This window comes from Cervus canadensis, chromosome 12 (assembly GCF_019320065.1).
Source record: "Cervus canadensis isolate Bull #8, Minnesota chromosome 12, ASM1932006v1, whole genome shotgun sequence".
NCBI lineage: Eukaryota > Metazoa > Chordata > Mammalia > Artiodactyla > Cervidae > Cervus > Cervus canadensis.
Genome location: NC_057397.1, coordinates 26,004,153 through 26,016,627, shown reverse-complemented (window position 1 = coordinate 26,016,627; position 12,475 = coordinate 26,004,153). Strand labels below are relative to the sequence as shown.

General features: G+C 37.0%; 1 protein-coding gene across 8 annotated transcripts in view; it reads left to right on the top strand.

Moving 5' to 3' along the window:
* Nucleotides 1-12,475, top strand: part of ASPH (aspartate beta-hydroxylase) — a 178,318-nt gene that overhangs the window by 21,530 nt on the left and 144,313 nt on the right. For 4 of the 8 annotated variants that reach the window (XM_043483591.1, XM_043483586.1, XM_043483588.1 and 1 more), the window contains exons 2-4: nucleotides 8,085-8,234; nucleotides 8,966-9,010; nucleotides 10,485-10,553. In XM_043483591.1, coding sequence (XP_043339526.1) covers nucleotides 8,085-8,234; nucleotides 8,966-9,010; nucleotides 10,485-10,553 — 264 coding nt within the window. Of the gene's footprint in view, nucleotides 1-4,672; nucleotides 4,940-8,084; nucleotides 8,235-8,965; nucleotides 9,011-10,484; nucleotides 10,554-12,475 lie in introns of those variants that run through there. The other 4 variants (XM_043483587.1, XM_043483593.1, XM_043483589.1 and 1 more) reach the window with 3 other exon arrangements.

The window sequence follows — 12,475 nt, the reverse complement described above, 5'->3', positions numbered from 1 at the left end:
TAGGGCTATGCTTTTCTGTTGTTTTTAGTTTGGGGGAAAAAAAATACTTTTCTTTTTGTTATGTTTTGAAACAACTCTCATCACCTCAGAGTTTCTGAATGGACACCACCACTTACTTTTTTAAAAATATCTTTTACCACTCTAGATTCTGCAGGAGACTGAATTTCAGTACCATACTAATAGTATGAATGACAAGCTGGGGGTGTTTTTGTTCCTAAGTCTTCTCTCTTTATTAAATTCACTGTAGAAAGAACTAATGAAACTTTAAGAACTAGCTCATTAGGCCTGGCTTGAGCGTTTGGGGTTAGCTCCCATTTGTGTTGTATTTTTAGCTTCTTACTAGTGGAGTTCTGGTCTACCACAGAGTCATGAGGTGGGGTTGATGGGCCTGTGCTCTGATATAGTCTTTCTCTCTGCAGTGAATCAGCAGTAATCCAGACAGACATGTAAGCTGGGGCAGTGGTTCCCAACTTGGGGTTCCAAAGTTTAATAAAGTTTCCGAAAATTGTTTGGGAGCTGATTTAGACAGTCATTGCTAATTGTTTCTCTTTCCCTCATTTATCCTAATGCAAATGGAAACGGCTTTCTTCATTTTGTTTTACTGAATTCTAAAACCCATGGCAGCCCCTTGTCACTCCTCCAGTCCCTCATGCCTTTTCCACAGGGTCAGTCGGGGGAGGTGTCAGGTGTCTCAGGTGCTAGGTGCTTCAGGTGTCTGGCTAGTGGGCTGACGAATGGACTACACAAGTCCGTCATGCTCAGGTCTTCTTGTGCTCAAACTGGGTGTCATTCAGCCAGCATTGATCAGTGAGGACTTTGTCTGACATAGAACCATGAGGTTTGGTCCTAGACTATTTTGGGTTCATCACCAGTGTTTGGGAACTACTGGACTTTCCCCCTGATTTCTCTCTTTCTTAATAATTTATAGGTCTTTTCTTCTTATGAATGAATTTTGGGATCATTACATTCCTGGAGATGAGGAAGCTTGAAGTGACCTGGCATTTATCGGAACATTTATTGGGTCCCTTTGCTCCCTTATTTCTGAAGTGTTAGCAGGAAGAAGTTTGATTACTCTTGTAACAGCAAGGATTCGAGAGAGAATTTACCTGCTTATTTAACAAATGGGTGCAAGGCAAATGTACATTAATGAACAAGGCAGATTCAGTCCCCTGCTCCAGACCCTGAGAATTAGGGATGCAGTGATTCTGTTTTTGTGTGGTCCCTGGACCAGCATCAGATCACCTTATTATCAACAGAAATGCATAATCTTGGCTCCACTCCAGACCTACAGAACCGGAAACTGTGAGGTGGGCCCAGCAATCTGTGTTGACAGGTCCTCCAGGTGACTCTGTGGTTTGAGCAGCACCGCTGTAAGTGATAGCTGATTGGGTAAGCCATCAGGAGGATGGCTTGGAGGAAGTCATCACTCCTGCCCTGTGAGAATCCTGATGGGTTTTCACCTGGTCAGTTTTAGAGGCAGGAAGAGCACTGGACTCCATGGACATAGGTCTTGGCTCTTGTGGTCTCCAGTGATGTCAAGCTGATAGTAATAATCTCAGAGCACACTGTAGATGTTTAGTCTTTGCTTGAACCTAGGATTTTGCTATTAGTTCCAGCAGCTGTTACAAGGAATAGTTAATATTACTTCATTTTTCTTTGCTAGGGTCATAAAGACATGATTTGCTATATGCAAATTTTATTTATTTAAATGATTTTATAAAATTGAATTATTATTATAAGAGGTCAAACCAATCAATCCTAAAGAAAACCAACTCCAAATATTCACTGGAAGAACTGATGCTTAAGCTCCAATACCTTGGCCACCTGATGCAAAGAGCCGACTCGTTGGAAAAGACCCTGATGCTGGGAAAGATTGAAGACAAAAGGAGAAGGGCAGCAGAGGATGAAATGGTTGTATAGCACCATTGACTCAACGGACATGAACTTGAGTGTACTCCAGGAGATAGTGAAGGACTGGGGAGCCTGGTGTGCTACCGTCTATGGGTTTGCAGAGTCGGACACAACTTAGCAATCAAGCAGCAATTATAAGAGATAGTTACTTGGAATTCAGGGTTTCTTTTTCCTTAAGCAATGCTGTTTTAGAGAGATTTCATCCTAATGGCCCTATCTAGAATAACAGGTCTGCCATTTTTGTGAAACTGAGGAGGTAAGATATTTTATTGCAATACCTATAGAACTGTTGCAAGAAACAAGGAGAAGGTTAATTCTAGGGTGTGTAAATATATGTGATAAAGATTTGCAGAGGAGAATTATTTGGAGCTCACCCTCAGGCGTGAGCCGTACCCACACTTAGTAGCTGTGATTCTTGTCGTGGTTTAATGTTTGGACCCAGACCTGGAATTAGGGCCTTGCCCAGGCCCATAAAGGGAGAGAGGAAGCCCTCACAGCCTCTGCAGGCTTGGTGGCAGACCAGGGCCATGAAAAGAGCTGTAAATTGGGGCTGAGCAGACTTGTGCATGAGTCCAGATGGCTCCAATCACAGTGTGCAGTATGCATGACTTCAGCAAATATTTGCAGGCCTCCTTTGTGCCAAGACACTTTTCTTCCCCTAAACTTTAAACTTTTTATTTTGTATTGGGGGATCACCAATTAACAATGTTGTGGTAGTTTCAGATGAACAACTCAGGGACTCAGCCATGTATATGCATGTATCCATTCTCCCCCAAACTCCGCTCCCATCCAGGCTGCCACATGACGTTGAGCAGAGTTCCCTGTGCTGTACAATAGGTCCTTGTTGGTTACCCATTTTAAATACAGCAGTGTGTACATGTCCATTCCAAGGTCTCTAACTGTCCCTTCTCCCAGCCTCATTAAGTCATTCATTTGCATCTTCATAGATAGACCTACAGAGTGTCATACCGAGTGAAATAAATCAGACGGAGAAGGAGAAATACCGTATGACATCCCTTATATGTGGAATCTAGAAAAAGATGATACTAGTAAACTTACAAAACAGAAATTCTCCAAGACACTTTTTATAGGCAAGGAAATGGAGGCCCAGATGTTTGATGACTACTCTCAAATCAAAGGTTTTGAAACTTGAATTGAATTGAGGTCTTGAGTCTGAAATGGGCCATGCACATGTAAGTGTGGTGGCTTGGTTTCCAGTGTTCCCAAGAAGGGTCTCCAGTCACTCTTACTTCCTCTCTGAAAAGAACAAAAGAAGCTTCTGAAATATTTGTCTAGGAAATCTGTATGATGGTTGGTGACCTATCTTAAACCCCTATCAACAGATGATTCTTTATCATGTCAACATTTTAGTCAGCACTGACTTCAGCAGGACAGACCCTTGAAGGGAGGAATCACTCTTGGTCAGGGCATCTAAGACCCTGGTCAGTTTTGCTTAGGTGTCCCTGTGGCTCTGTTCACTCTGTCCAGGCTCTGGGCCATTGAATATTGGCATCATAGGTTGCTGACTCCTTTCCAGGACATTGATCTGTTTCATTTGTGTGTGAAGTATTCAGTTTGACTGAAAAAATTCAAGACTCATAAACAACCTTGAAAGGTTGCTGCCTCACTTTGGATACAGTGTGTGCTCAATTAATTTAGTGTATTGATCAGAGCTCTGATGAAGTCTGTGAGCTGCTAAACTGGGAAAGATTGAAGGCAGTACAACAACAGGGTGGCAGAGGATGAGGTGCTTAGATAACATCACGGACTCAATGGACTTGTGTGTGCTTGCCTGCTAAGTTGCTTCAGTCATGTCCAGCTCTGAGACCCTGTGGACCATAGTCCGCCTGGCTCCTCTGTCCATGGGATTCTCCAGGCAAGAATACTGGAGTGCATTGCTGTGTCCTCCTCCAGGGGATCTTCCTGACCCAGGAATCGAACCTGCGTCTCTTACATCTCCTGCATTGGCAGGTGGGTTCTTTACCACTAGCACATGGATTTGAGAAAACTCCAGGAGACAGTGGAGACCAGAGAAGGCTGGTGTGCTGCAGTCCGTGTGGTCACAGAGTCAGACATGACTTAGCAACTGAAAAACAACTGAAAAACATCTTAAATCAGTGAATAAATTGGGCTGGTTTTATTTCCCAGGAGAATATTTGGAGAGGGGGATGGGGAGAAGATGAAAAAAAAAATCAGAATACAGTTATGCAATCTGTTTCCAGTTTCCTGAGATGATTTATCTAGTGTTTCTTAGATGATTCTCTTATTGGTGAAGAGTTCCTTCTTTGACTGTCTACTCCCCCTGCCCACCATGTCTTCCTCCCCAGCTCTCTCTCCCTCCTCTAGGAAACACTTTTTTATTGTCTCTTTACTTTTGCTATTGAGGGAATTAGTCTTGGGAAGGTATTGTCTGTGACTCAAACTTCTAGAGCATTGATTCATTTCTTACCTTTTAGGGCCCTGTTTCATTAGAATAAACTAAACAATGCACTTTTCACATAGGCATTGGATTAGATTCCCAAGGGTCAATTCAAGCTGTTGCTGGGCATGGGTCCACATTTTATAGCAAGACTTATTTCAGTTTTGAATGATTTGGTATTTGGCTAAAAGCACTGAAAACTGATTCCAGAGAACCCAAACTGGCAGCACATTTGTTCCTCTCCTTTTTTTTTTTTAGGCATGCTTGATTTTTTTTTTTTTTTTTAAAGTTTTGGAGTTGGGGAATAGGATCAACCCAGAAAGGGATCCCAGAAGCGGGAGAAAGGCTGTTGTACTCTTAGCAGAGCATTTCAGTCCAAGTGATTAGCGGTATTTGGCCCTGAGGAAGAGGCCTCTAAAAATAACTGGTGAGCAGAGCTTGCAGTCAGGTCCAATTTCAGCTCTAGAGGCCTTGCCCGAGGAACTGCTGGCCTCTCCACAGCGCCAGGAGCAAAGGGCCTGTGTCCTGCCTGGTGCCTGCTCACAGGGCTTCGGTTTTTTTCCTTCCATATATATTATTCATGGATTGAAGAAATCAAAATGGCAGACGGTAAAGTTATATTTTTGTTCTTTGGGTTAAAAGTGGTTTGGAAACTAGATGGCAGTTTTTAGCTTGATTTTTCAGTTGTGCGCTATTCAGGTATTTTTGGCTAAGTGCTTTGACTGCATCTTCTATGTTTTCCATTTCCAACTCCTGGAGATCTCAGTGTTTCAAGTAGTTTAATTTTTCATGGGCCAATCTGTCTTTAATATTAATGTTAGGTTTTAGAGTCTTAACCTAGAATATCTTTTATTGTATTGTAATATCAGACAACATCTTACAGACTTCAGATAAATGAACAAGTGGTTTGTCTTGGTCTTAGAATTTAATTACAGTGATTTTAAAGAATTGTGTGCATTTACATTTCATGTAAAATTTTCGGAAATTTAAAGGCTTTATGATTCCTGTCTTGTATTAATGAACATACTTAGTTGGCTCAAGGAGAGCCTTATATGTGGAAACGGACCTAATTTTTGTGAAGCAGACAATAAATGCAAAGAAAGGACTTTGGGGTTTTATTTTGTTTTTTCAAATTGAATCATTAACCTTCAACCTTTCTTTAATGGTGTATTGATTTACATTTTTGTATGTGTTTGTTTTTGCTTTTCTTGGAGAATTAAGATAGTCTTTTTAATGGAAGGCAAGTTGTATTGGCTCATTATGTTGAAAATGTGTTTGAGAAACATAAAATAGACATGTTGAAACTGCTTCCAGCTCTCAGCTACCTAAGCAGTCACTGGAAGGATTCTATTAGTGTGGAGAACATGAGTCTCTCTGCTTTGAACACTGTTTTAAATAAATGGTGAAAATAGATCACTTGACCATCCTGATAAAGAATATGAGATCTGTTTCTGATTTTTAGTTCTTTTATAAGGCACTTCTCCCCTTCTCCATGGATTGCTTAATCTACAGAGTGAAGCAACATCAGCTGTTACTTCTGACCCACTTTTATAACAGTTCTTGGCTCCAAGAGGGTGATATTCTGTAGTGCAAAAAAGTAATCAGTTTGATGAATTGCTTTTATGGTTTTTTAAAACTTTAAATGTGTATACAGTTTTGGAGTATAAGTATGAAATCCCTAAAATAATGCTTACCAAAGCTCATAAATGGTTGATTTGTAATTCACTTAGTTATAGTTCCAGTTACGTAATTGACCAGAGGCTGGGGTACGTCTTCTATTTTGCCTTTCCTTAACCACATAAAATTTCTGATGGTCTCTATCCCCAGCTTCATCTAATCTTAGAAAAGAGGGACAAACTACTGGATGTTTTTCCAGAATATGTTTGGAACAGAGTACACATTTCAGATTTGCTTGGGGAGTTGTAAACTCTCTTGAAGGGTTTATCTTACTATGGTTTTTTCAGTCTGGTTGGACAGAAACTAATCTGCCCTTTGGGACTGAGCACACCGTGTTTACAAAGTGACGTCTCAAGAATGTGTTATTTGGTGTCAGTTAAAAAGTTCTGCTAAGAAGATGGTTCAGAAAAGACACCTTTCTGTAATTTACTATTTTGTTCCTTCATGGAATTAGTAAATAGTAACAGTAAAAAGATTGATGCTATTGGAGTCATACCTCATTTATTTGACATTATGAAGGGATGGATAAAATGCTAATCATTTCATGTTCTAGCTAAGTAACATTTACCCTTTCTTTGACATTTACCTTTTAAACAATAAATCCATTTAATTTAAAAAACTTGAATAAAAATCTTTCCAAAATTTGTTATACATTTTTTGCAGTGTTAAACAGTTTGAAACAGTGGTTTAATGGCAGAATTAATTTGAATGTCATTATTACCTTGTACTAAAAGATTATTTTAATAGGTAAGGACTATAAGTTTTCTAGTTAAGGTCTGGTCACCAATGAGCATCAATCATAAATGGCTTCCTGCCATTCTTTTCAAGTTCTTGTGTCTACTCTTGCTATATTCAAATATTTTCTAGGCACTTTCCTCCATCAGCACTTTATTGCTTTAACTCCTTTGGGTTAGGCTGTCTTTAATGTCTATTTAATTTTGTTCAGTGAGTTAGGAAACTTTTTTATTGTTTTAATTGTATTGGAGTCTCATTGATTCGCAGTATTGTGTTAGTTTCAGGTATACAGTGGAGTGATTCAATTACACATATACATATATTCCTTCTTTTTTAGGTTCTTTTCTCATACAGTTTATCACAGAACATTGAGTAGAGTCCTCTGTGCTATACAGTAGGTCCTTATTGGTTATCTGTCTTATGTATAGTAGTGTGTGTGTTCATCTCAAGCTCCTGTTTTATCCCCTGCCCTCCAACCCTGGAAGTTAGGAAACTTGACTGAAGTTGTTAGAATCCTCTAAAGTGAATATTGGCGGAGGAAATGACAACCCACTCCAGTATTCTTGCCAGGGAAATGCCATGGACAGAGGAGCCTGGTGGGCTAGAGTTCATGGGGTTGCAAAGAGTTGGACGTGACTTAGGGACTGAACCACAACATAAAGTATATTAAATGTATCAAATGTGAGGTATGACAGTTCCGGTGGACAGGACCCTACAAAGGTGTTTCTGCATCGAGACCGATTTGAAAACCTTCCCCTGTGTCTGTGGGTCCCAGCGGATCCCATGTAGAAGGGGCACTGGACTGCACTGGTCGGCTTCTCTTCTTCCCTGGCCTCTATTTCCTATAAATAGTTTCCTTCCTTCCCTGTCTCTCTGCCTAAGAATATGGAGCATTTGGGGGAAGGCTTTTTTCTATGGCAGAGTTTTCCAGAATCTACAGAAACTAGATGGAGCAGAAGAAAAGGCTTTGGCTACCTCTGTGATCTTAATAAGCTGTTGATATACTCTGAACTTTGAAGGAGGTTCTATTTAGGTCGTTTGGATATAAAACTTGGAACATACATATCAATTTTTATTTTAAAAAATAGCCATTAGTAGTTTATTTCTTTCATTGCTTCAACATTAGGGTCTTAGGTATGTGGTTTTGTGTCGAACCATAAGTCTTTTCCATTTTCAAAATCTTTGTGTAACGTGATTTAAGAATTTAAGTGACAACTAACTTTGAAGTGATTTAGCATTGTAAGCACTATCAAATTCCTCGAGAAATATTTCAGTGAAAAGAGGTTCAATAAAGCTTTTTCTTCTTATATAATGACATTTTCCCTCTTTTATTTTTTAACAGAGACAAAGCAGGGAGGACCCAAGAACGGGAGGAAAGGAGGACTTTCTGGAAGTTCATTTTTTACATGGTTTATGGTCATCGCGTTGCTCGGAGTTTGGACATCAGTAGCTGTGGTCTGGTTTGATCTTGTTGATTATGAAGAAGTGTTAGGTAAGGGTCTTCATGTTGTTTCTTATTAGTACTGTTAATTTCTGTAGCCTTCCAGTGGTTCTCAGTAGGGAAGGAAGAAAAGGGGACATTAGCAGGGTTAGCTTGGAGTGATGGCTTCAACTTCTTTGAACATGATCTGTTGAAGTAAAAATAGACTTACATTGTTTGCACAGAAAAATTGTATCAAACAGTACATACTCCCATGACATGCAATAGTCTATCATTTCTATTCCATTTTGTTATATTATGAATTTTTAAAATAGGTCATGAGCCAACTGAATTTATTCAAGGACCCATGAGTAGATCATAAATACAACTGGCAAGACCCTGACTTAAAGAAAGCATTTCAAAGCATACCCTTCTGTGTCCTCATTGAAATTGTGGGAGCACAAGTGTGTGTGTGAGTTCGTATGTAGGTGTACCCTGTACGGTGTTTAGAGGAAGTTGTCCTGTTACTTCTGATAGTTGTCGTCCTTCCTTCTCCTTTTCCCCTTTCTCTCCCCATCATCACTGCAGTTTTTCATGATTTTTTTTACTTTCATGATTCTTTGTTTCACTTGGTCAAGTCTTTTTTTTTGTAATTGAGGTAAAATTCACATGACATAAAATTCAACAGTGTAAATATGTAGAAACATAGAGTTCACTGGTTTTTAACTTTTTGTGCTGTCATCATTATTAATTTCAGAATATTTAAGCGCAAGTAACAATTTCGTGTTTTTACATGCATGCAGCCAAAGCAAAGGACTTCCGTTATAACTTGTCAGAGGTGCTTCAAGGTAGGCTCCTGGAGATGAATTTTAAGTCTACTTGTGTTAGTCTCTAAAACTGCACCCTTAGGCTACTCTTTTAGTTATCACCTGCATTAGAGAATGTAAGTGATGGGACCAATTTTCCCTTTTAAATTTCTCAGAAAGTATAGTTTCTGGTTTTTTTTTTTTTAATGTTATTTGAACTGTACTATATGTAGCCTCAACTGCAGACCAGTGCTTTTCATTTATATTTTCTTAGGTATAGAAATGATCACTTCCTTATCTCTCACTGCTATCATTTTCAATATATGTGTGCTTTGTAAACCAGACTTCGACATAGCAAGTTAAATGTTTTCCAAAGTAGGACAAGGGCTCTGGGAGGGTCCGAGTTGGTCATATCTATTCTACTCCCAACGTTCTTCATGCTGTTATGCAATGTTTTAATTTACTTTTTAATAAGAAATGGTGGCAGTGTTGCCAACTAGTGTTTTTGTACTGATACTCTATTTGTGAATGTGGTTTAAAATATTGTTTAAAAATGTGAAACTAATAAACCTCTTCACATCCATTGTCCAGTGATGAATTATAAATCGTGTCAATTTTTAGATGTTTTTAGGAAACTGAATGTATTTGACTCACATTTGAAATGCTGAACATAACAGTGCTCCGAGATGATAAAATTTTATTATGTCTTAAAATTCATACTTACTCTTTAAAAAAAAAAAAAAAATTCATACTTACTCTTTTTGAAGGAGGAAGTCTCTGCTAATATTGACTTTTCAGCTTGTCTGTTTTAAGTCTTTTTTTTTTTTCCTTAGTAATAGATGACTGGTGCTAGTTATGTTTTTAAGTAGGATAACTGTAAGTGTTCCTTTGTAACTTCAAAAGGCCAGTTTTACATACTTTATTTCCAGAACAGTCTTTTTTTAAAGGTTGATTCATGATGCTTGTCATAAGTCTTTATTATAAAATATAAAGTTAATCTATCCTTTTATTTTTAGTACTTGTACTTGATGTGAATTATATATAGTCTTTGAGACTCTATGGTTTGAGAATCTATTGGTATTTAGTTTTGAATATTGATGGTATGAGGAACTTCTATATTATAGAAATGTTAAATTTCATGTAACTGCTAGAAGTAGATCCATATTGTTCCTTATATATGTTGAAAATTTTATCTAAAATATTTTTAGCAATAAAATTTAAAAATATTGTTCTGAAATGATTAAATATCAGGGTATTGTTAAGCCCTGAAAGAAAATATTATCTCAGTTATATTTCTTATATTTGTTAGGTGAATATTTCCTTCATCTCTAAGTGAACTGTCTTCATTTTTAAGTGAGATTATCATTTAGCACAGCTTTTCATAATGAAAGGAGCAAAGAGTTGCCTTGCTTGGTAGCATTAATAACTAATATGCAGGACTGTAAGAAGTAGTAACACCTTATTAAATTTGGTTTTCCTTTTGTTCCCACATCCTTCTCTGCTTCTCTTCTTGTAGGAAAACTTGGAATCTATGATGCTGATGGTGATGGAGATTTTGATGTGGACGATGCCAAAGTTTTATTAGGCAAGTACACATTTTCTAAAAGTTAGTGATGCTAAAATATTGGAAGCAAAATAATATTTAAGTTTTAATAGTGTCTGTGTCAATCATTTACATTTTATGGAAGATATTTTCCCACATTATATATTCTTGTTAGGATGAAATGAATAGCTTAATTATTTTTCCGTAAACTCTCACATTTCAAGTTACTTTTGCAAATAGATAAAATATATAGCTCCTGCACAGATGTTCTTAATTGGTATCATTTCATACGTTTTTAGATTTAAAGCACTGTATATTTTGAACATAGCATTTGAAAATTTAATGTCCTAGTCTGTTTTCAGATATGGTAATTACAGCCATTCTTTAGCATCATTTGACATATTTCACGTCCATTTGAAAGTGTGAATTTCTAAAAACTTACATAAATTCATTTTGAAATAAAGTAGTGGTAGTAAACATCTCAAAATGTCCTATGAAGGTTTGGAAGTTAACATTAAAATATAAACTAGTAGTCTTTGGCCAGATTACTTGTTTTTTTTTTTTTAAGTCTTGACGCTTCTTTTTTATCACCAGAAATACCTGTCTTAATCATTGAGATGTTTTTTTGTAATAAATAAAGAGGTGATATTCTTTCATTTATTTTAACATGCTATCATGCTATAAAAGATGGTGCTAATTTTAATATACAAATTTTATATAATCTGGCCTGATGAGCTATGTATTTCTGCTTGTCAAACAGCATCTTTTCCTTTGTTTCGTATATAGCATAGTATGTTCAAAACACTTTACACTGAAGTCTTTAGAAAAATAACAAATATGGTAAGGTATTACATACTAAGCTTAATAGAGTAATAGCACAAAGAAATTCTTGCACAATTTTGTGTATATTTTATGGATATGAAAAAATGGGAGATACTACATCTGTAACTAATGAAATATAATAAAACTTCTTAATTTTGACTTTACTGTATGTTATCTTGTTACTGCTCAGTGAGAATTGTATTTGCTACTTACCAGTGAAAGCTTCCAGTACCCATGAAATTTCTTTTCCTGTCTTAACCATAATAGAATTTTCTATATAATTTTGTCATTACGCATCTAAATTTGGGTTTCTATAAATACAGTAAGTCCTTAGAAGACTATAATCCTTGGCATGTGAAAGAAAGAAAATCATATAAAACATATCAACAATGCTGATTTGCTTGCCTTTAAGTGATTTATTACTCTATTTTATTACTTTTCTGTAAATGACAAATTCTGAATAGCAGAGGTTTTTATTTTAAAAATAGCTTCATATGGGCCAAGTTTCCTTGTTTTAGAAATATTACTTACCACATTTGGTTGCTTTTTTGTTTTTGTTTAAGGAGGGAGGTGCTTAAAATTAGCTATCTGGTCTATTCGGAAACACCAACTTTAAAAATTAAAATGATATTTCTTCTATAGCACATATTTATTTCTACTGCAAATTCACATTAATAAGTTGATTTTTAGAATTTTAGATTTCAAAAATTTTTTCCCCTTAGTATTTTTAAGTAGCCATTAAGAGTTTAACTGTAATTTAGAACATTCTCCTTTGCGGGTAGCCATGTATGTGGAATGGGCAAATGGTAATCTGATCTTTTTACAAGAATTGTATGCTTGGAGTAGAACCTAGTTGGAGAACGGGAAGGTTCATTTGGTAATTTGACGATTACATGCAAAAAGGCTATGACACACCATTTTACTGTATTATGTGTACTAATTCACAGTTGGATTGTGGCTTTGGTAAAGATGAAGGAAACGAATGTGAACTGTTTGTCCTCTAACCTTATTCTGTAGCATTTGAATTCTCTGCGTGAAATACAACCTTGACGGGAATTGAATTTTATGACTAAAGTTCTTTTCTCCGTTGTGAGGTTGTTGTCGCTGAGTTGTGCCTCTGTTACTGGAGGGTGATTGCAAGA